At 39.9% G+C, this 24173-nt stretch overlaps 2 protein-coding genes across 3 annotated transcripts in view; both read left to right on the top strand.

Moving 5' to 3' along the window:
• Positions 1-3774, top strand: part of znf148 (zinc finger protein 148) — a 54132-nt gene extending 50358 nt beyond the window's left edge. For both annotated transcript variants that reach the window (XM_080199240.1, XM_080199239.1), the window contains one exon: positions 1284-3774. In XM_080199240.1, coding sequence (XP_080055366.1) covers positions 1284-2885 — 1602 coding nt within the window. In that variant the 3' untranslated portion in view covers positions 2886-3774. The remainder of the gene's footprint in view (positions 1-1283) is intronic.
• Positions 3775-8985: 5211 nt separating this feature from the next.
• Positions 8986-24173, top strand: part of slc12a8 (solute carrier family 12 member 8) — a 131701-nt gene continuing 116513 nt past the window's right edge. The window contains exon 1 of the mRNA XM_080199238.1: positions 8986-9595. The gene's annotated coding sequence lies outside the window, so the exon portion shown is untranslated. The remainder of the gene's footprint in view (positions 9596-24173) is intronic.

Below are 24173 nucleotides of genomic sequence, written 5' to 3'. Positions count from 1 at the left end.
TTCAAAACTAATTCTTAGCTTACTAGAACCAGAGGGCACAACCTCAGGCTAAAGGGATGATTCTTTAAAACAGAGATGAGGAGGAATTTCTTCAGCAGAGAGTGGCGAGTCTCTTTGTCGCAGAAGGCTGTGGAGACCAGGTCATTGAGTGTCTTTAAGACAGAGATAGGTTCTTGATTAATAAGGGGGTCAGGAGTTATGGGGAAAAGACAGCAGAATGAGGATGAAAAAAAAATCAACCTTAATTGAATGGCGGAGCAGACTCAGTAGGCCAAGTGACTTAATTCTGCTCCTCTGTCTTATGGTCTTACAATTATAGTGGACGTTAATTAATAATACTTCTGCTTTATCAATTTATAAATTGTTCTCCTTTATTTAAGCATCAACTGTCAGAATATCTGTTAATTCATTGTTGAAAGTGTGTAGAGTCGATTTCTGTAGCCACAATTACATACATTTTCATTCCAAACTTAACTGAATTTGTGCAGCCTAATATCAGTTTACAAAATGTGCAGAATAGGTTAATTGGCTATGCTAAATTGACCTTAGTGTCAAGGAGATTAGCAGGTTAAATATGTGGGGTTATGGGAATAGAGTCTTGGTGGGATTGTGGTCGGTGCAGACTCAATGGGCTGAATGGCCCCTATGATTCTATGGATTCCATGAAAATATTAATTTGTTCAGGTTTCCTGAATCATTTTGTTATCTGCCATTTTAGCTCCAGATAGTAGAATGCTACAATTGCCTGTTGTGTGAGTTATTTTTCCCGTAGAAGTGTGGGAATCATTATTTGCCAGATTCTATGTTCTTTATTATCCTTTGCAATACTGAAAAGGAAGGCCGATATTAGCTGAGTAAGTTTTAACTTATTGTGTATTTCAACTTAATTTCTCTGTCATCGTGAGATTGTTTCATTAAAAATTTTCTTGCAACATTTAAAATGTTACTTCTGTGAGATATTTTAAAACTGGTACTTGTAATTCTATGTTGGCATAGTCAAGCTATCCAACTTGCCTCAAATGTAGATCTTTCTTACCCGTCTGCTTTTCATCAGTACTTTTCCCCTGGAATGCAACTGATTTCTATGCAACAATAGTGTATAGCCATATAATGTTGATTTAACAATTTTTAGTTCCAACTAATTTATTTTGGCTTTGTTTTGGATAGCTGGTAGTGCCAGATCTGAAAAATGAAACCATAGAATGTACATTTGTTTTTTGCATTTGTGAAAACAAATTTAATGTTAATTCATGGTATTGACTCTAATGTTGTGATTGTTTCAGTATTTCTCCAGAACTGATCGTGTATTAAAACATAAACGCATGTGCCATGAAAACAGAGATAAAACGTTGAAGTGTGCGTTGAAGATGGGTGATATGGGAGGGAATGAGGAAGATCCAAACATTTCCTTGCAACATAAAGATACTCCATTGCCGCGAAAAAAGAAACAGAAAACAGGAGATAAATCCAGGCCTTCTGTCACACTCACTGACAAAGAGTGCACGGTGGAAAAGTTAGATCAGAAAAAAGATGTGATTGAGAGTGACTATCCGTCACTCTACAGTATTTCTTCAAAAGTGAAAGATGAATATATGGTGACTGAATACTCTGTCGAAATACCGCATTCATCCCACAATGGTGATCCCCTAGAAAGTACATCCGGAGATATCCATCCACCAAAACTGGTCATCAAGAAAGTTAGCAGCAAAAGAAGTCAGAAGCTCGAGTTGGAACCAAGCCAGGCAATGTCTGCATTATCCACGTATGAAGAAAATAAAGTTACTAAATATACCTATGAACTTATTGATAAACCAGGTCTGCTGGACTCTGAGGGAAACCACGACATTGATCAGGTGGATTCCTTACAGGAAGTTCCCAGTAAGCCCGTGCATAGCACGAACAATTATGATGACGCAATGCAGTTCCTGAAGAAAAAACGTTATTTGCAAGCAGCAAGTAATAATAGTCGAGAGTATGCCCTGAATGTAGGCCAGATAGCGTCACAACCATCTGTGACCCAGGCGGCTGTGGCTAGTGTAATTGATGAAAGTACAGCAGCATCTATGTTGGACACACAATCATTGAGTGTTGAAATAAAGAATAGTCATGACAAAAGTGGGATTCCTGATGAGGTATTGCAGACTCTGCTAGACCATTACTCTCATAAGGCAAATGGGCAGCATGAGATGTCTTTTAGTGTCGCTGATACAGAAGTGGCCTCGAGCATGTCAATAAACACTTCAGATGTAGCTGAGGTTGCCCAGACTGAGAGAGCTGGTGCAAGTTCCCAACCGACACCTTCAGACAAAGCCAGTATGCTTCATGAATATTCAAAGTTTCTCCAGCAAGCTTTGGAACGAACGAGCCAGAATGATGCATATTTACCCAATCAGACCCTTACTTTTGGAACTGACAGCCCGACCCTTTCAAATCAACCATTGTTTTCTTCTATGGCCTCAATGACTATGCAGCGTGGCTTTAGGTCAGGCATGAATTCACCATTGCGACCATCTTCTGAGAAGTCCCACTATGGTTTAATGGTGGGCGAGTCCCAGCACTCCTTTACCTTTTCAAGCGAGGAGACAAATCATAGTTCTGTCTCGGCACAAGAATTCTTGGATCAGATGACATCTCAGAAGAAGGTAGAAGCTCAGCCTGTCCATCAAGCCTACCAAATAGGCACATTTGAACAGACATTCAGAGCCCAGTACCAGAACGTAAGGGCAGGTGTGCCTCCCCCATACAGTGCTTCCAATGGACAAGTAAATCTGAGGGTACGTGGAGCTGGTGCAGAGTTTCCAGAGTTCCCCTTAGTGAGTGTACCAGAGGGAAGAGCTCAAATGACTGCTTCACCAGATGCCACAGCCAGTCAGGCCTTTGGATAGTAGGAAACTGTTAACCTTGTAATGTATCTGAGGCTAGCACTTCAAAATGACAATTCTTGTATTATGCGCTGCTCTGTATAGGATGGAGTGCTGTATAATCAATAGGCAATGCAGTTTTGGTTCAATTTACCACAGTTATACAGAAGCATCATAATCTAGGCCTCTTGAATACCAAAACACAATTACGCTGCAGTGTAACATTGTTTAAAAATGTATTTTCTTTGTCTGTTTCCGCCATGCACAGCATGTCCCAGGTTATTGTGTTGTGGCAGGATTAACTGTTGTTTAACAATGATGCTGTTGCTTTGCCTCACCTTGTAACATGCCCCAAATATTTTTGGCACTTTTTAAAAGGAAAAGAAATAATCAGTCACTGCTATTTGTAGGGTATAACCAAACTAATAACTTAGTTTCTTTGGATTTTCTTTAAATTTATGCACTTTTCTACTCGAATTTACTAAGATTGTAAACAAAAACTAACAATTTTGTTTGTTTATATGTAGAATACTTTACGAAGTAATTGGAACATAATTTTTATCTAACTTCCATCATCGTTACTTGTGAGGAACCCCACAAAGTTGATGAGTGGGAGCAAAATGGTATTCCACCATTACCCATTGAGCATTCTATTTATACCATGATTTAAGAAAATTAAATTTTATTTATTTTAGAAATGAAAAGGTGGGAATTTATTTCAGTGAGAACTGTTGCAAGCACAAAGTGTGCTTTATATTCTCTAGTTGTTTTCAACTCTCAACTTTCAACTCTTCAAGATATTGGGCTGCCTTATTAAAAATATATAGTTTATATCCCTATTTTTGTATGTTTAGTGTATAAAGCCATTTTATGTTCCCTTGTAGAAAAATAAAATAAATGACCTGTTAATTTATATTGCAGTACCTATCCCTTTATCTGTAAAATACCTTGGCTGCAGAACAGTTTTTTGGAAATATATAATACAAGTTATCTGTCATCCCACAAAATATGTTACTGATTATTACATTTTCTGTAAATGTGATTTTGCACCTTGTGGAATGCTATGTTTTAAAGATTGGATTAAGCGTTGAGATCTTAATTCCCCATTCAATTGCACATGCACATTTGATGCGTTTAACAAGACTTCTACAAACGAGTCAGGTGATTAAGAATCTCCCAAGCGCATTATCTGTAGGTAGTCCTCTGACTTGAAAAAAGCAAATTGCCAACGCATTGGTTTTTAAGTTAGCAATTTAGTTAATGGTTTTGGGGCAAACCTGGTTCAAACTGAGTGAGACAGCGTTGGTTAAAACTGATTTGTACGGTGTGGATATGTTACTGGTCAGTGAAACCCTCAAGTTCCATGAAGTGCTTTAAGAATGTTTCAACCAAAGATGTAAATTTTATATTTTTTATATTTATATCGTCTTTGTAACATTTGAAACATTCTAAAATTTACTGGTGGGAGGGGAGGAGGGGTGTGGGAAGGGTTGGGGGGGAAGGGGGGGGATTGTGGTAAATGATGTTCAGAAGAACTCTTAAATGTCTTTCTAATCTAGTTGCAATTCACCAGTGTTGTCAGACATAAGTACAGTTGGTACACTTCAAGCTAATACATTGGACATGAAGCGCTTTAAGATATTTAGAGGTGTAAAGTGGCACCATATAAATGCAAGTTCTTTATGACCATGTGGCATTTAATTGAGACTAAACCATTGTGTGTGTGCACTAATTATAGGTAGGTTATGTGTAGTGATACATTTCAGAAAAGCTCGTGTAGGTTTCAGCTGCCCACCCACATCTTCATGCTTTATGAGCAGTCATTTTGTAATTTTCCTGGGGAAACCACCATACAAAATATTGACAGCCTAATTATACTCTTTCCCAACTTCCAACAATGTCAGCTACCCGAAGAAAAACCATCCTATTCACACACAACTTTTCTAGTTTACTGTAATTAAGTAACATGCTAGTGAGTCAACAAATAGAGAATTATAGAAAAAAATTCTCAACGTTGTGCGTATTGTACTTGGTATGTTTGGCATGAGACAGATGGATATCCACCCACCTTGTAAATGCCCAGATTCACTCTTGGATCCATTTGCATTTGTCATAGAAGAACAGAAAATGCTGAAAATACTCAGCAGGTCTGGGAGCATCTGGAAAGAGAAAGAGTTCATGTTTCAGGTCTGTGACCTTTCATCAGATGTGAAAGGCCAACTATGTTTCTTTCTCCACTGATGCTGCCAGATCTGCTGAGTGTTTCCAGCATTCTCTGCTTTAGGTTTCCAGCATCCGCAATAACGTGCTTTTGTATTAAAGTTTGCGGAGCCCAGTTTGAAAGCCTAGGTTATAATTGAGCTAGATATATGTGGAAGGTTTTCACTGAACGGACCAAATATGAAGGATGTCTCAGTTGTGATTTTTGTGCTAAATGATTATTGGATTACATTAAGCAGTCATATTTACCTGGTGATTACATGTTTTTTATATTAATATTCTTTCTCAAACCTTGAAATTTATATAAATAAATGGATACTCAATGTTTAAAAAACAAAAGAGGCAGCTGCAGTATTATGCTGCTACAATCAGGGCACAGTGACCCATCAAGTTTTGAACTGTTGTGTACATCTTATTGCCCACAAAGTTCATCTTGCACTTAAGTTAATATTGTTGCCTCAAATCAGTCCAGTAAGTTAATTTTAAATTCATGCCAACAATAATAACTATAACTAACAAGCCATAAATCTTAGTGATTTCACATCTGTGAATTATGCCCTTCTAAAAGAAGGGTCTAAACTAAAGTCACTATGTCCGATTGGTTCTCCTGTTTTTATTTGAGTTTATAGCATCCAAAATGAAACTCTGTACTTCAGAGTTAATAAGGTATACAACGTACTTTCAAAAAATGATTAAAACCTGCACTTTTAAAATACTTTCACCAGAAGGTGAGAAAATGTACAGTAAAACTATTTTCAACCTGTAACCCAAAACCTTGTTTCAGCTTTATAGTATTCAGAAGATTAAGATTTTGCATAATTACATTCATTCAAGTATTTTTCTAATAGAGCAGCCAGTGTGTTTGATAGACCATGTGTAAGTGATGATTCTTTACAGTTGATCTAGTGATCTGTCCTTGTAATGGCATGGGTCTCTTTTATTGTAAAGTTGTATCTCCTGTGATTGCAAATACTTGGTCTTCCCTTTTATGGCTCTTATTATCGAAAAAAATGCATTCCAAGAATGAAAAGTTGTATGTAATGGTGCACGATTTTTGCAATTATTTATTTTAATGTGCAAGTTATTTTGTTTTCATCACCCAATGTTTTAACATGAGATATTGAGTTTTTGGATGAGGAAGGGGACAAAGAGAGACCCTGAAGAAGTAACTTAAGTACCATACGATTAAAAATTAATTAAACTGAAACAACACATTAGGGAAGCATTTTTCTCCCTATATAATTATAAAGAAATTTTATTTTCTTGCTGTGGTGGGGCGGGGGTGGGGGGGGGGCGAAGGGGGAGAGTGGAAGGGAATCTTAAATTATGAAAAAGGGTAATTTTGCAATTTTTGGTATTCTGCTGTGGTGGGAATTCTGAATGTGCAATCCAGATTCATACCTTTTTTATGTCTCAACATTAGTCTATATACATAATCAGACTACAGCTGCCCACTAATTTCCAGTCTGCGATGATAGCAAACGATTGACACTGCATATCTATACAGAGCAGCAAAATGGATAACAACATAGGTAAAACCGCATCAAATTTCTAATAGCAATTGCATAGATTTTGTTTTATGCTAGCCATTTATACACGGATGGACTTGCTAAGTGATACTTTATTCTGGTCTCTTTTAGTACACTGGTCAATTTTATACGTAAGCTTGCTTTTCTATTAATGTAGAAGTGTTAACTAGAGAGATCAATTTTGTAGTATATTGTAAAAGTTAAATTTGTTACAGAATCTGTTGGGCATAGCCTATGTACAAAAAAATTTACTTTTTTTTGTTCGATTGTTCACTACTCCACAATCAAGTTGAGCAGGAGAACTTGTGTTTGTAAAGTGTCAGCAAATCTGTCAGACTTTTGTTTGCCCCACATAAAAACTTGTTCACTTACCTTCAGTATCTTTACATTCAGGGTTTCAATGCTGGCGTGCAAATATTTTGGGCAATGGATTCATCAGTAATACATACTGATGCAGAGTTCGATGATTTGCAATGTGTGATCAAATACTGTGTAGATATGTAATAAAGCAAAATCCTACAGTATGCTTCAAGCAGTTATCAAACTATATACAGTACTTTTTAAACTGTATTAGAGAAATTGAAAGTATCACATTTTTGTCTTTGAGTCTTTTTAATGCTTAGTTATAAATAAATGTTCAGAAACCCAGTTATTTTTGTTGGTCTTTATTTAATTCTTAAACCATGACGACGATCCATAACGCTTGAAGATGGGGAATGCTACCAATTCTTGAAGAATCCTGCATGCAAGAAAACCTTTGTGTATGAAGCCCAGTGTTTCCACATCTGTGACATTTTTACCACTGTTAAGATCTTTCTTATGAATGATATTTGGGTTTTGAATAAAAAAAGGTGCTGTGTTTTTATTTGTGAAAAATCGTGAGTATCAATGCCTTGTGAATGTAAATTATTATAAACACTATTTAATAGTTCCTTTCTGGCTGTGCCAATTTGTAATTTTTCACGACCGGTCTGCTCCATCTTCCGAACATTCACTTGCAAGAATCCAAAAATGCAAACTTTTTTCCCTTGGAACTGTAGCAGTGAAGGCAGAGCGAGAGGCTGACATTCCGTTTGTTCAATTCCACCACCCTTCCCTATTCTCAGTATAAATCTCCGCTGACTCTCTTTCCTCTCAGCTGTGGAAGGATCATCTAGACTCCAAACGTTCAAAGTTTTTTTGAAGTTCAGTTTATCAGTTACGAGTAAGGCTTATATTAACACTGCAATGAAGTTACTGTGACATTCCCCTAGTCCCAACACTCCTGTTCGGGTCAATGCATCTAACCCGGTTGGTTCTATTCTCTACACAGATGCTGTCCGACTTGCCGAATGCCTTCCTTGCCGAGGTTTTCCAGCATTTTTCTGTTTTCGCGGCAGAATATCTATTGTCTTATGAGTGAGAAAGCTGATAAGCGGTTGATCGGTCAAGTTGCAACTAAATCATTGTTTTTTTTCTGCAGCAGTGCCGTTGAATAACTTTTTTTCCAAAAAAAGGTTATTTCTTAAAAACCGCCCCAAGTGCTACAGTGGGCAAGCTCACATGCGATTCAAACCTTTTTCGCTGGAAGTAAGGGTGAATGTGAAATGCGTATGGAGTTGCATTTATCAGACTATACACGGATGTCCTGAAAAGTGGATAAATGTTGGTCGTGGCAGCATTCAGGCTGGCGCAGGAGATGATTTGGGATTAAGGGAAAGTGCAATTTTTAAGCTGTTAATTGCAGCGCTTTATGCCTGGATGGTGCTTAATTCTACCTTTGACATTTGGCAGACCGTGTCCCAACTCAGGGCGCAGCTGATGAGGACTATCTTGTGGGTAAGGGCAGCTTGACTAGAAGGCTTTCATGGCACTAAATCAAACCGATGCAGCTACTTCCGAGTAGACCTCACTTCTTGGAACAGTTTTGAGGCAGACTAGCTGCCTTGGTTTGACTGTAAACATTGGAAATGTTTAACCCTGACCTTCAACGGTTTGATGCAGTCGAGAGTGGCAGAAATTATGACCAAAACTCCCTTCAGTAACAAAGAACTTATTTCTCTCTTGAACGATCCCCGACCTGCTGTAGTTCAGCTGTTAACGGGAGCTGCTGTCTGTAGGTCCCCACAGCGAAGGTGCACAGAATCAGAACTGAATTCGATAAAAAAAAAACAGTAACCTGAACACAGCTCCTGATAGCGTCAGATTACTGAGAGTTCATAGGCAGGGTATGGGAATAAATTGCCAATCTGGCTTTTGAGGTGGGGTTAGCGCAAAATGCTTAAATGCAGGAATGGTTCGAGCTAGTCCGGGATAACCGGCTTTAAATTTAAAGTGGGAATCGATCGAGAGGTTCTGATCAGGTTTCTTGGCAATACGTGGCAGTGTGTGTGTGTGTGTAAGCCTCTCTCCCCCAGCGGGTACAAAGCAAGAGCTGCCCTGGGAAATGTTCCGAGTCCGGGGCTACCTTCCTCTGCTCTGCACACTGCACCTTAACCGGGGGCTGTTACCTTTCTGACAGCGGAGTTACAACCACTCTGAATTCAGCAGCAAGCGGCGGAATGTACCCTGTCATTGTGCAATACTCCGATCAGAGGGATTCAGAACCAGTGTTTCACAATATAAAACACTCCTTCCACGAAAGTAACTGGAAGCTTGCCGAAAGAAAGTTACACTTCTGAAAGTTTGGACCGAGTGCAAGTTGACAGCATTAGCTGGGGCTAAATGGATAAAGCGAGACTGCACTTTGCATATATTTTGTGGCCAGTTTTCACCGGTGAGCCATATTTCCATTTTCTGACGGGGATGCATAGTTCGTGTTTAGTAAGGGAGTGAAGGAAAGGTGTTACCCGGATCCGGATGCAGAACGCTTATTGGTTTTGACTTGTTGGCCCTCGGGACTGTTCCTCATGCCAACAAAAGTCATGTTCCACAACTCCTCTGAATTGACAGCAGATTCTGGCAGTTCAACATCGCAAGGACCCACTGTCTTCCCTGTATAATAAGGTACAGCAGTTGTATTTGTTGGAGGGGAGAAAGTTTTATGTTTTGTCATGATGTGTTTGCACTGAGTTCAATTTGGAAACCTATTAATGCCGAGCTCAACCGTGGAGCCTACACCCCTGCAAGTTTAATGTTTACTACATTTCCTGATTTTCGACATGCTGTGTATACTTAATCACACTTTCTTAAGAGGAACTCTGTCCCGGTTGTTAAATAGGGAGGAAAAATCCAACAATGAATGGTAATATCTCTTTAAATTGCATTGCTTGGAACATTTCCTGATTTCTGATGCGGTCTGTACATTTGTACTTCCATAAGAGTTAACTCTGTCCAGGTTGGTAAAAAAGGGAGAAATCCAACAATTGTATGGAATGATAGATAAGGGAGTTATTTTATGAAACGAAATTTACCAAGATTTCAGAGATGTTTAAATGCATTTGAAACAATTTATAAATATCGTCCGAGTTTTCATTTCGAAGTGAGATCACTAGGTCTACTGTAAAGTGCTTTTACAGTAAAAATGAAGACGAGTTGTTTTTATTGCTGACAGTCACTGCAGTCCATTCTGTGGATGCTTTCCGGGCCGCATTTCAGCCTAAACGTAATTACTATCTTATGATGAGTTGTCAGTGTTTCAGGGATTGTGTTCTGTTCTTTACCATTCCGAACCCCACCCCCGTCCCCTCCTACTCTGTAATTTTGCTAATTGTTAATTGACTTGACTCACCATACACTTCTTTCCGGTTTCACCAGCTACCTACTTTTCACTGTTCCTACTTCATCTCAGATCTCTTAGCCATCTCAACTCCTTGAACATTCTCCTAAACAACCTTCCAGATCCACCTTATCCAGAGCTCTGCAGCTTGTATCGTGTCCTGAGCACCCATCGCCTTGTTGTAAACCCGCACACCCATCCACCAGTTGTAAACCCACACAGAGTCCCTAACCCCAATGCATCACAAAATCATTGTCCTTTTCTCCAAACCCCTCTGCCAGCACCATGAGGTATTCTGTGTGCCTACCGTATACTCCTTTCTACAATTATATCTCATCATCCTCCAGTTTTCTGATTCTCTGGTTTGCTTTAGTTACGCCTAATTTTGCTTTTACTGTTGGTGACAGAGCTTGAGGTACCACATTTGTATATCATAGAACAAGGCAATGTCATAAAATTCCTGCAGTGCAGAAGAGGCCATTCAGCCCATTGAGTCTGCACTGATTGACAGACAGGCCCTTTCCCATAAACCCCACACATTTCCCATGGCTAGTCCATCTAATCTACACATTTTGGGATTCTAAAGGGCAATTTAGCATGGCCAATCCACCTAACCTGCACATCTTTGGACTGTGGGAGGAAACTGGAGCACCCAGAGGAAACCCATGCATGGGGTGAACACAGACTGTCACCCAAGGCTGGAATCGAACCCAGGTCCCTGGAGCTGTGAGACAGCAACACTAACCACTGTGTCTTCAAAACATTCATAATTAATTGGTTAATCACGGTTAGAATTTAAAATTCAACTTTAAAAGGAAATCTCTTGGAATATAGAGGAAGGTAGCAGATTGGAAGCAAAATTGGCTCAGTTATAGGAAATAAAGGGTAATGATCGATGGATGTCTTTGGATTGTTTCCAGTGGTGTTCCACTGGGCTCAGTGATGGGGCCATTGCTGCTTGTCTATATTAATAATTTAGACTTAAATTTGGGAAGCATGATTGGGAAATTTGCAAATGACCCAAAAATTGGCCTTGTAGTTGATTGTGAAGAAGTTAGCTCCAAAATTATATCAATGATTTGGTTGAAAGGGCAGAAAAATGGCAAATGGAATTTATTTGGAAAAATGAGAGGACATTTATTTGGGGAGGGTAGCAAGGGAATACTCAATAAATGGGGGAGATATTGAGACGGGTTGAGGAAGTGAAAAGACCTTTGAGTGCTTGTCCACAGGTCTTTGAAGGTGACAGGACTGGTGGACGAGGTGGTCAAGGAAGCATATGGAAGGCTTTCCTTTATTGGGTGAGATATTGAATACAAAAGCTGGGATGTAATGATAGAACTGTATAAAATACTGGTTAGGCAACAGCTGGAAAGTTATGGACAGTTCTAGTCATCATATTACAGGAAGGACAGAATTGTTCTGGAGACAGTACAAAGGAGATTTACAAGAATGTTGCCATGGCTCAAAAATTGCAGCTATGAGGAGAGATAGATAGGCCAGATTTCTTTTTCTTGGAACAGAGGAAGACTGGATAGGCCAGGCTTTTCTTGGAATAGAAGAGACTAAGGGGTGACCTAATTGAAGTATACAAATTATGAGGGGCTGAGATAGGGTAGACAGGAAAGACATCTTTCCCTTCGCTGAGGGGTCAAGCACCAGGGGGCATAGATTTGAAGTGATTGGCAAGTGGATTAGAAGGGACATGAAGAGACATCTTTCTTACCCAGAGGGTGGTGGGTGTCTGGAATTCATTGCCAAAGTTGATTGTTGAGACTGAAATGCTCAATTCATTTAAAATGTACCTGGATCTGCACCTGAAGCTCTGTGACCTGCAAGGCAATGGAATAGTTGCTGGAAAGTTGACTCAAAATGAGTGGCTATTTTATTTTCCTTTCACCAGTGCAACATGATGTTGCTGAATGGCCTGTATGATTCCAACCTTTTAGCTGATCAGAGTTTGCTTTTCCCTTGATATCTCAGTGGATATATCCCATGTGAAATCGAGAACGTGCTCTGATTTGAATCCTCTTTGCTAATGTTATTCATCTCAGCAGAATAGTGGTTGGTTGGGATAGCTATGGTCTGCAGTGGTTGGGGGGGTTGAGGGGTGGATGGAAAATTGGATACCCACATCCTCAGCATGGCTTTGTGTAACTGGTAGGTTAAGGAAAATTTGCTAACAAAGAGGAAAAATAATTCTCCAATATTCCATTCTGCGCACCCATTTTGTTTCTTTGTGTCTAGTTTCATGTATGCTGTCAATGTCTGTTTGTGGAACAGAACTGAATGATGTGTCCATAGCTCATGTTCTGTCCCTGAAGGCTGCTAATAAATGTTTCAACAATTACATCATGCTGCAATTGTCTAATTCAGATTGTGCTTTGAAGTGTTCTGAATTCTTGACGAATATGGTGGAATGGATTTTTAAAAGCTGAATTAATGTATTTGAGAACTGGTTTGACAGCCTGTTTTGCCTGAGTTGCCTGTGCAAAAAGAAATCTAAGTCGTGAAGGTTTATCGGCAGGGTTTGCTTGAAATGGGTGATATCTTTAGACTGAATGAATGGTAAGATGTGTTTGCTTTATACAGAACACCAGTATTTTCAACCCAGCCCTAAAAAGAAGCTTGTATACTTTTCCAATCTAAAATATAAACACATTGTTTAGGTGTAATAAATTAGGCTTTTCAGATATGACTTTTATGGCTAATACGTAGCTAATCTCCAGGTGTGTGTGTGGTGGGGGATAATTCATCCAAAGAATATCCCATCATCGTAGTCTATGATAGCAGACTGCCCACACAGTAAACCCCCTTGTTATGGTGTTAACTTGGCTTTAGGATTTGTACTGCAGACTATAGGTGCCTTAATTTTCATTCGATTAGTAGTGAAGCTTTTTTAAAGATGGAAATGGATTGAGTCTGGAAGAACCAAATTTCAACCTGATTAAGAAACACATGTACCTCACCTTGTTTGTTTTTGGTTTTGCCTCACTTGTAGTTGTAGTAAGTAACCTTTGGGCAAGTCACAAGTTGTGCTCCAAACTGCACAGCCCACCAGAAGAGTGCTTTGCCTTGCTGGTTCCTCATAAACCCATGGTTGAGTTGATCTGCTTTCTCAAAATAACAAAATGAACTACTGTAACCTTTTTGTGACTGCTTTGGAGGTTCAAAAGCCAAAACATCATGTTGGACTTGTTCTCCTGACAGTAGAAAATCACATAAGATACGTAATGCATTTTGTTGGTGCACTGAAGTACAACTGAAATGTTTTTACATAAACATGGATGTAGCATTAAAACTGCTCTTTTAATTATACCTTTTGGTCTTCACTCCTAAGCTCCCAATCACTGAGTGCTTCCAAAGTTCTGGTTGAATCACAACTTTCTCCAGTTCAATATTGGGAAAATCTGTCAAAATGCTCAATCAGAAGGCTATGTCATTAATCCAAGCTATCCTTCAGAGACTTGAGAATAAAACTGCATGTGGAAAGGGATTATTTTTAATAATCCCTTTTCACAATGATGAGGTATTGCAGAATTTTAGCTATGTTTGGTGTTTTAATTGGTTATGAGCCACCAATGTATTTTGATAATAATAAACTACCTTGTATTACTCTGAGATATATATTGTACTGTGCTTTTAGTTAATACCAAATGTTACACCTCTGTGCATTTTCTGCTGTCTCTTAGCTCTCATTACCATGACTTAAGTTCAGAACTATGAGTTAATCAGAGTTTAACATGCTGCTTTTATTAAAAATAGGCTAAATACTTTGTATGATAATAATGGAATGATTGATCCATATTTCTCAATGTACGATTATCTCACAGAATATTTAGAATTAAGTGTTTGTCGAAGAGAATGTTCATCTGCTTTGTAAAAGTTGCATTTCTTGGAAATGATTTATTAGTAGTGAAGTGACAAGATAACACTTCTGCTATGAATGATACAGAAAGAAGTCTCACAACATCAGATTAAGGTCCAATAGGTGTATTTGATAGCACAAGCTTTCTGAGCGCTGCTCCTTCATCAAGTGAGTGAAGAGATGGGTTCACAAACAGGGACGTGTAGGCACAGACTCAATTTAAAGATAATGGTTGGAATGGTTGAATTACAGGTAATCAAGTCTTTACAGGTGCAGACAATGTGAGCGGAGAGAGGGTTAAGCACAGGTTAAAGAGGTGTGAATTGTCTCAAGCCAGGACAGTTAGTGAGATTTTGCAAGCTCAGGCAAGTCATGGGGGTTACAGATAGTGTGACATGAACCCAAGATCCCGGTTGAGGTCGTCCTCATGTGTGCGGAACTTGGCTATCAGGTTTTGCTCGGTGATTCCCCACTGTTGTGAAGGCCACTTGGAGAATGCTTACCTGAAGATCAGAGGCTGAAAGTCCTTGACTTCTGAAGTGTTCTCCGACAGGAAGGGAGCACTCCAGTCTGGTGATTGTTGAACGGTGTCCATTCATCTGTTGTCATAGTGCCTGCATGGTCTCAATGTACCATGCCTCGGGACATCCTATCCTGCAGAGTATCAGGTAGACAATGTTGGCTGAGTTGTAAGAGTGTACCGTGTACCTGGTGGATGGTATTCTCACGTGAGATGATGGCATCTGTGTTGATGATCCAGATGTGGATATGCTGGCGTTGGACTGGGGTAAACACAGTAAAAAGTCTGACAACACCAGGTTTTAGTCCAACCGATTGAGTTCTCTCCATTCACCTGAAGAAGAGGGAATCCCCTCAAAAGCTAGTGAGTTTACTATCAAATAAATTGGTTGGACTAAAACCTGGTGTTGTCAGACTTTTTACTATTGATGATCCAGCACATTTTGCAGAGATTGCTGTGGCAGGGTTGTGTGGTGTCGTGGTCACTGTTCTCCTGAAGGCTGGGTAGTTTGCTGTGGGCAGTTGTCTGTTTGAGGTTGTGCGGTTGTTTGAAGGCAAGAAGTGAGGGTGTGGGGATGGCCTTGGTGAGATGTTCATCTTCATCAATGATATGTTGAAGGCTCTGGAGAAGATGTCAAAGCTTCTCCACTCCGGGGAAGTACTGGACGATAAAGGGTACTCTATCCGCCGTGTCCCATGTTTGTCTTCTGAGGAGGTTGGTGCGGTTTTTTGCTGTGACAAGTCGATCGATGAGTCGAGTGCCCATATCCTGTTACGAAGGCGTTTTTCAGCGTCTGGAGGGATGAGCCCTCTGTATACACAGGATCTGCTCAGATGAAGAGGATTGCTACATTCACTGAAAGACGCCCTCATAAGAACAAGATATAGCACTTGACTCATTGATCGACAGTACCGACGTACCACAGCAAAAAAACCGCACCAACTTCCTCAGAAGTCAAACTGGGGACATGACAGACAGAGTACCTATCATCGATCAATACTTCCCTGGAGCGGAGAAGCTACGACATCTTCTCCGGAGCCTTCAACATGCCATTGATGAAGACAAACATCTCATCAAAGCCATCCCCATACCCCCACTACTTGCCTTCAAAAGACCATTGTCTACAGCAAACTATGCAGCCTTCAGGAGAACAGTGACAACAACAGCACACAACCCTGCCAGAGCAACCTTTGCAAGATGTGCCAGATCATTGACATGGATGCCATCATCTCATGTGATAACACCATCCATCAGGTACCCGGTACATACTCTTGCGATTCGGCCAATGTTGTCTACCTGAAACACTGCAGGAAAGGATGTCCTGAGGCATGGTACATTGGAGAGTCCATGCAGACGCTATAGCAACGAATGAATAGACACCGCTCGACAATCACCAGGCAAGAATGTTCTCTTCCTGTCGGGGAGCACTTCAGCAGTTACGGGCATTCAGCCTCTGATCTTCGGGTAAGTGTTCTCCACGACACACAAGAATGCAGAATTGCTGAGCAAAAATTGATACCAAGTTCTGTACATAAGGATGGCCTTAACCGAGATCTTGGGTTTATGTCACACTATCTGTAACCCCCACGACATGCCTGGCTTGCAAAATCTCACTAACTGTGACAGAGTTATTGGAGAGACTAACTAACTATTGGAGAGTGTGCAGAGGAGATTTACTAGGATACTGCCTGGTTTGGAGGGTAGGTCTTATGTGGAAAGATTGAGGGAGCAGAGGAGGATGAGAGGTGACTTAATAGAGGCTTATAAGATGATGACGGAGATAGATAGAGTGGATGTTCAGAGACTATTTCCTCGAGTGGATGTAGCTGTTACTAGGGGGCATAACTATAAGGTTCATTGTGGGAGATGAAGGAGGGATGCCCAAGGTAGATTCTTCACTCAGAGAATGGTTGAGGTGTGGAATACACTGCCTGCTATGATAGTGGAGTTGGACACTTTAGGAATTTTCAAGCGGTTATTGGATAGGCACATGAAGCACATCAGAATGATAGGGAATGGGATAGCTTGATCTTGGCTTTGGACATAGCTTGGCACAACATTGAGGGCCGAAGGGCCTGTACTGTGTTGTACTGTTGTATGTTTCTACGTTCTATGTTCTATGTTCTGTCCTGGCTTGAGACAATTTACATTCCTTTAACCCATGCTTAACCCTCTCTCCATTCACCTTATCTGTACCTGTAAAGAACTGATTACCTGTTAAGAGTCGCATACCAACCATTATCTTGTAAATTGGGTCTGTGCCTATATGTTCCCTTTTTGTAAACCCAAATCTTCACTCAACCGATGAAGGAGCAGCGCTCCGAAAGCTTGTGCTACCAAATAAAGCTGTTGGACTTTAACCTGATGTTGTGAGACTTCTTACTGTGCCTAACCCAGTCCAACGCCGGCATCTCCACATCATGGCTATTAAAGATGGCAAGCCAAAAAAAAATCACACATAGCATTGAGTTCTTGTACTCCACACTCCTTATAAAGATATAGTGATCATCAGGGCAAGAGGGTTCTTGCAATCTATAACAGCTGCCATAGGCAGAGAGCTACACTTGATATTTATATAGATTTTGAAAACTTAAGAGGTGATTCGATTGATGTTGTTAGGATTGTGAAGAGTGTTGATAGGTTAGATAGGGAGAAATCTTCTTCCATGTGAAGCAGTCTATGACAAGGGGAGCTATCCTTTAAAAACAGAGCCAGGCCTTTCGGAGAGAAATTCAGAAACACTTCCTTGAGTAAAGGCTGATAGAAGTATGAAACTCTCTCCCACAAAAAGAAGCAGGTCAATTAATTTTAAATGTGATTGATAGCTTTTTCTGCATTTGAAACTCTTATTGAAGAGATGTCGCTTTCAGAACACTTTATTCATTCTCTTTACCACATAATCATAGATCCCTACAGTACAGATGGAGGCCCTTCACCAATCGAGTCTGCACTGACCCTCCAATGCAGCATTCTTCCCAGGCACTATTCCCTTAGCCCCATGAATTTACACCACCAATCCCCCTAACCAACACATTTTGGGGCACTTCAGCATGGTCAATCAACCTAACCTGCACACTTTTGGAGTGTAGGGGGAAATTCATGTAAACACAGTCACCCAAGGCCAGAATTGAACCTGGGACTCTGGCGCTGTGAAATAACAGTGCTAACCACTGTGCCAATAACCTGGCAATGGGATTGGTGATCCTGATTGCAAACTGGGCTACCCCCTCCATAGTTGTCTTGTGCTTTTCAATGGAGACATTGTGAGCAATCCCTGCACAGCACATCTTGTTTCTCATCATTTGGACTTCCAGCTCCTTCACCTTGTGGACCAGGAATGTCTCGAATCCCGAGGGCAGCATGTGTTTAGTCTTCCAATTGCTGCTGTAACCGATAAGAGGCCTTAAATCTCCTGTGCACCCGATTGTCAATCCTTGCTAATCACAGGTACTAAGGAATATGGAGCCAATGCAGATGGATTGGATTAGGATACAGATCAACTGTTATGTCATTGAATAGCAGAATAGGCTGTAGGGGTTAACTGACCTATTTGTATTTCCTGGAAACTGGCTAGCAATAAACCCATGAATGTAACATTCACTGTGCCTGACATTGTGATATTCTGATGGTGGAGCAGCTGGTTCAAAGATGTGCTGTTGTATTTAAGTTGATATTTCTCAGGATCATAGAATGGTAGAAGGAAATCACTCTATCCATAATGTCCATACTGGTTCTCCACAGGAGAAATTCCACTAGTTCCACACTCACATCTTTTTCCTTGTAGCAAATGTCCTACGCAAATATTTTCTCATGATAATTATCCAATTTCTTTTTGAAGAACATGATTCAGTCTGTCTCCTCACACTCTGGGCAAATGCATTCCAGATCTTAAAAGGTCTTTTCTCATGTCATCGTTGCTTCTTTTGATGTGGATTATAGTCCTAGTCCCTTTTGGGACTATTCTGGTTCAGGTGTACCTTTTGGATGATCACTCTTGCTTTAAGTTTGAGAAAGACTGACCTCATAGACACTTAACTGGGTCTAAGGAAGAAATCTAACTCTTCCTGAAGGAAAGGAATCACCAGAGAAGATTACCATCCTGCAGCTGGCCTTTTTAAGATGTTTTAGTCAGATTATGACAAGTCAGATACTATAAGAGTCTGTGCATCTTTCCTCAATAATGTAAAGGTAAAGTCACCATAGTCCCAGATAACCAAAGGCTACTGTCCCCTTTGAGGAGAAGAGCTAACTGTTGGTGATTTCATAGAATCAGTACAGTGCAGAAGAAAGCCTTTCGGCCCATCGACCCTGCAATCCCACCCAGGCCCTATCCCAGTAAGCCCACGTATTTACTCTGCTAACCCCTGCCACTAAGAGCTAATTTAGATGACCAATCAACCTAACCTGCACATCTTTGGACTGTGGGAGGGAACCCATGCAGACACAGGGAGAATGTGTGCAAACTCCACACAGTCGCCTGAGGCCAGAATTGAACCTGGGTCCCTGTCGCTGTGAGGCAGCAGTGCTGACCACCATGCTGCCCACCTGATTTAACCTGAAGATCACCATACCTCAGGCAAGGTGCAAGGTTGAAAAGGCTGGCCTTCATGAATAACCCACCTCCACACTGAAGAGTGTATGGAGATGGGCTCATACAGAAGGGTATTTACATGAGGCAATACATTTTCTAAATTATATGCATGGTTATTAAAGAACTGAACATGCAATTCAAATTTTATGATAACTTAATCACTACATTGATAGTTCTGGTAAAATAAAATATAATCTTTAGAGAATCCAGGTTTAAATAATGCTGTAAAAAGATATTTGAGATTCCATCAATATTGAAGGTAGAATTGGCCTTAAATCCTATCCCAATTAAGGTAGAACTATAATTGCTACACTACCTTGGCCTTTACCTTGAGAGATGCTGAACTGAATCCAATGAATCTAAAAGTCCTACTGTATGTTTTTAATGTGCATAGAAGAGTTGAACTAGCAGGAATTTATGTTGAGCACACATGCTGGGCACCATCCTTCATTCTAGTCAACGCCCTTTAAGCAAACAGGATACTGAGAGATACAGATAATGGAAATTGCCTTGCTTTTTGCCTTGCTAATTTGTGTTTTAAGATTGAAACTCAGTTTCTCAGATTTAGTAACAGTTAATTTAGTTGAATTTATCCATTGTTAGATTGTGGTATATTAAATGCCAAACCAAGATGATGTATCTTTGATTTGCAAAAGTCAGTTCCTGTTTGTCAGGAACTGCCTTCTGCTAGAGGATATGCCATTCCTATGCCACAGGATGTTGGTGTGCTTGGGCACACAATTATGCATTGGCATATTTAGGAACTTCTGGAATCTGGTCCAGCAGATGTCCTCTGCTTTTAACTTTTAATCCCAATTTTATGGAATCATACTTTTTAATCCATAGAATCGCTTATAAACCTTACAACTCCTTCATAACTCTGCCGTTCATATTAAGCCAGTGACCTCTGGTCTTGAACCTCTGCCAACAGGAACAGTCTCTCTTTATATACTCTACCCAGACCCCACATGATTTTGAACACTTCTATTAAATCTCCTCTCAACTGTCTCCTCTAAGTGGAACAGTCCCGACTTCACCTATCTATCCATGAAACTGAACTCTCTCGTTCCTGGAACCATTTTCATGAAATCCTTTTCTACACACTTCCAGTCCCTTCACATCCTTCCTAAAATGTGATGTCTAGAATTAGACAAAATACTCCATGTAAGGCTGAACCAATGTTACATAAAGGTTCACCATAACCTGCTTGCTTTTGTACTCTCTGCCTCTATTTATAAAGCTCATATCTTATTAATCCTTTTCTCAACCTGCCCTGCCATCTTCAGGGATTTGTGCACATGTCCCCTCAGGTCACTCTGCTCCTGCACCCCCTTTAGAACATAGAACATAGAAAAACTACAGAACAATACAGGCCCTTTGGTCCACAAAGTAGTGCAGAACATGTCCCTACCTTAGAGATTATTAGAGGGTTATAGGTAAGCCCATCTTACTAAATTCCATGTACTTATCTAAAAGTCTCTTAAAAGACCCTTTAGAATTGTATTTATTTTATATTGCCTTTTCTTGCTCCTTGTACCAAAATGTATCAATTAGCTCTTCCCTGCATTAAATTTCTTCTCATTCTACCAGCTGGTTTGTGTACTCTTGAAGTCTATCACTATCCTTGTCACAGTTCACAATACTTGCAAGTTTTATGACATCTGCACGAGTCAAGAAAATCAATGGTTCCTAATACCGGGTTCTGGGAAGCTCCACTACATATATTTTCATAGAATCCCTACAGTGCAGAAGAGGCCATTCAGCCCATCAAGTCTGCATTGACTCTCTGACAGAGTATTTTACCAAGGCCCTCTCCCCTGCCCTATCCCTGTAACTTCACATATTCATCATGGTTAATCCATCGACCCAACAGATCTTGGGACACTAAACGTCAATTTAGCGTGGCCAATCCACTTAATCTGCACATCTTCGGAGGAAACCCATGCAAACTCGGGAAAGAGCAAATTCCACATGAACAGTCACCAAAGGCTGGTATTGAACCAGGATCCCTGGTGCTGTGAGGCAACAGTGTTAACCACTCGGCCACCATAAGAACTCATTCTTATTTTGTAATTTTACCAAACCATGTTTTTAGTTTAAGGCTGAAGAATAGGCTATAGTTTGTTATATGGGATTTGCATAGTTTTGATATGTCAGAGTTGTGATCAGTTGACTGCCATACAAATGTTAATATCAAACAGTGCACACAGTAAGTCTTTGTTTAAAACTGATTCAATCAATGTTGTTTTGCTTTAATGTCATTGATAAAATAGGGACTATAAAATCCCTACAGTACAGAAGGAGGCCATTCAGCCCATCGAGTCTACATCGATCATAATCCCCACCACCACCCCCCCGGACACAAGGGTCAATTTAACATGGCGAATCAACCTAACTCACCCATCTTTGGGCTGTGGGAGGAAACCAGAGTACCCAAAGGAAACCCAGGCAGACACAGGGAGAACATGTAAACTCCACACAGACAGTGACCTGAGGCTGGAATTGAACCCTGTTCCCCGGTGCTGCGAAGCAGCAGTGCTAACCACTGTGCCACCACATCCATTTAATGTTGCAAAGTTCACAATGAAAAAAGAACATATTTTATAAAACAATTTGGCATAATATCCTGAGCAACTTAATTCCAGTTGTCACAATATTTTGCTTTTCTGTTAACATTTACCATTGTAAATTGTCATGTCAACAGTTTCCAAGTTTGCTTTCAATTGGGTGCAATAACAGGCTGTGACACTAGATGGCTTTGTGAAGTAAGTTTCTGGAATCTAATCATCACCAATTTGGATGTTTAAAAATATACATTTGTTCTTCAAATTATCATGGGCAATGCTACAAGTAATAGGCAATTTGCTATCTTCAATATATATAACTGATTGCTGGTAAGATAATTTAATAGTCCAAGTCACCTTAGTGTGATTTTGGAATTAATTGGGAACATTTGAGTCTTTCTTGCCAATCCTTGAATAATTACCTCTTTCATTATCAGAATTTTACAGCACTGATACAGGGATTTGTACAGAGCAACTCAAACCACCACTCTTTCTCATGTTTTTCTATATTTCAGACACGTACTCACTTTTCCTGTTAAAGATGCAGTGGTGCCTTGCTCCATCACTCTAAGTATTCCATACTCCAGCAACCTTTTGCATAAAGGAATTTCTCTTCACCTCTTCTCACCTTGCCAGTGTCCATTCTAAATTAGGTTACTCCTATTGGAGAACTCCTAAACCAGAGGAGTCCTATCCTTTCCCTATTCACTATTGAAATCCTCCATAATGTTAAAAATCTTTAGCAAATCTCTACTTGTCCATCTCTGCTCCATTGCAAGTAGTTCTACATCTCATTGTTATAATTTAGTATCACTGGGATCATCCGTGTAAATCTATCCCATAACCTCTCTTTTGGGGTATCAGATTAGGTTCAATGTTGACATTCTTGCCTCTGTGTTAAATGGCTGTGAGTTCAAATTCTACTCCAAGGATATGAATGCATATTATAGTTTATACCCTGTCAGAGGTGCCATGTCTTTGTTGAGATGTCAAACTTTGGTCTTATTTGCCTTCTCAGGTGGAACCGATGCTATGATTTGAAGACGAGCGGGGGGATCGATCCCTCATCCAGCACTGTTAAATAATGATTCCAATGTAATCTTTTCTAAACCATGTTTTTTTGTTTACAGCAGAGGAGTGGTAAGGATATGCATGATTTAAAAAAAAAACAAATGGTCCATGACAATTCTGGCAAGTTGACATGCAAGCAAATGCAAGTGTTAATGTCCAGGATTATCTGACCATTTCTTTCATTGTTGTTTGTGGGGCCTTTCTATGTACAAATTGGTTACCATATTTTCCTGTGCTACAACAGTGACTACACTTCTAAAGTACTTCGCTGGTCGTGAAATGTTTCAATTGTATAGTGAAATCAATGACTATTGCAGGTTTAATCAAGAGACAGAAGTATTTTCCAACTGATGCCATTAAGCTCTGTATAAATCTAAATTAATTCTTTCTTTCTTTCTTCATCACTGTAGTAAGTTTTCTTTTGGGACTTCCCAAAATTGCACATAATACTCTGACTGTAGCCTACTCAATGTTTTGTATATATTGGTCATTTGTCACTCTTGCATACTCTGCCCTGAAAAAGCCTAAATTGCTGCTAATCTTTTTGTTGGATTTTTCCACTTATGTGTGCATAGGGATTATTGCATTTGAACTGCCAGATTCCTATGCCTCACTCATTCAATGTCTTTCTATTGTGTGCACCCCCATTCCTTGCATTTCCTCTCAAAAGTGTGTGACCTCACACTTAGATTAAATTGCATCCACCATCTGTCTGTTAATTCTGCAAACTTCATCTTCCAGAGGTATTTTACAGTACTCTTTACTATTTCCAATTCCTCCATTGTGAGATTTGCCAGAATATTCAAAGGTTCTGTTTTCTGAATCCAAATTTGAGTTTATATCACTTCAATCCTTCCCCAACTCTTTGCTTGTAATCTGTATGTTAGCTCAGTTGGCTGAATGATAGGTTAGTGATACAAAGTGCGCCAACAGCGTGGGTTCAATTCCCGTGTGAGTTGAGGTTATTCATGAAGGCTCCGCCTTCTTGATCTTACCCCTCACCTGAGGGGTGGTGATCCTCAGGTTAAATCACCACTGGTCATCTCTCCCCTCTCAAAGGACATTTTATGGTAATCTGGGAATATTATGTGATTCTAATATTCTTTTACTTAAATGTTGCCTCAAATACCTATTTTCTTTTGACAACTGTAATTTTTGTGATTGGTGTACCAAAAGTATATCAGTTAGCACATGTTCTTAGTTTTGTGTTCTGCTAGTTTCTGTAATGCACAAAAAGAAATAAATTACATAA

The sequence above is a fragment of the Carcharhinus amblyrhynchos genome, chromosome 11 (assembly GCF_965287045.1).
Source record: "Carcharhinus amblyrhynchos chromosome 11, sCarAmb.v2.hapA, whole genome shotgun sequence".
Classification (NCBI taxonomy): Eukaryota; Metazoa; Chordata; class Chondrichthyes; order Carcharhiniformes; family Carcharhinidae; genus Carcharhinus; species Carcharhinus amblyrhynchos.
This window is presented reverse-complemented; position numbering and strand designations above follow the sequence as displayed.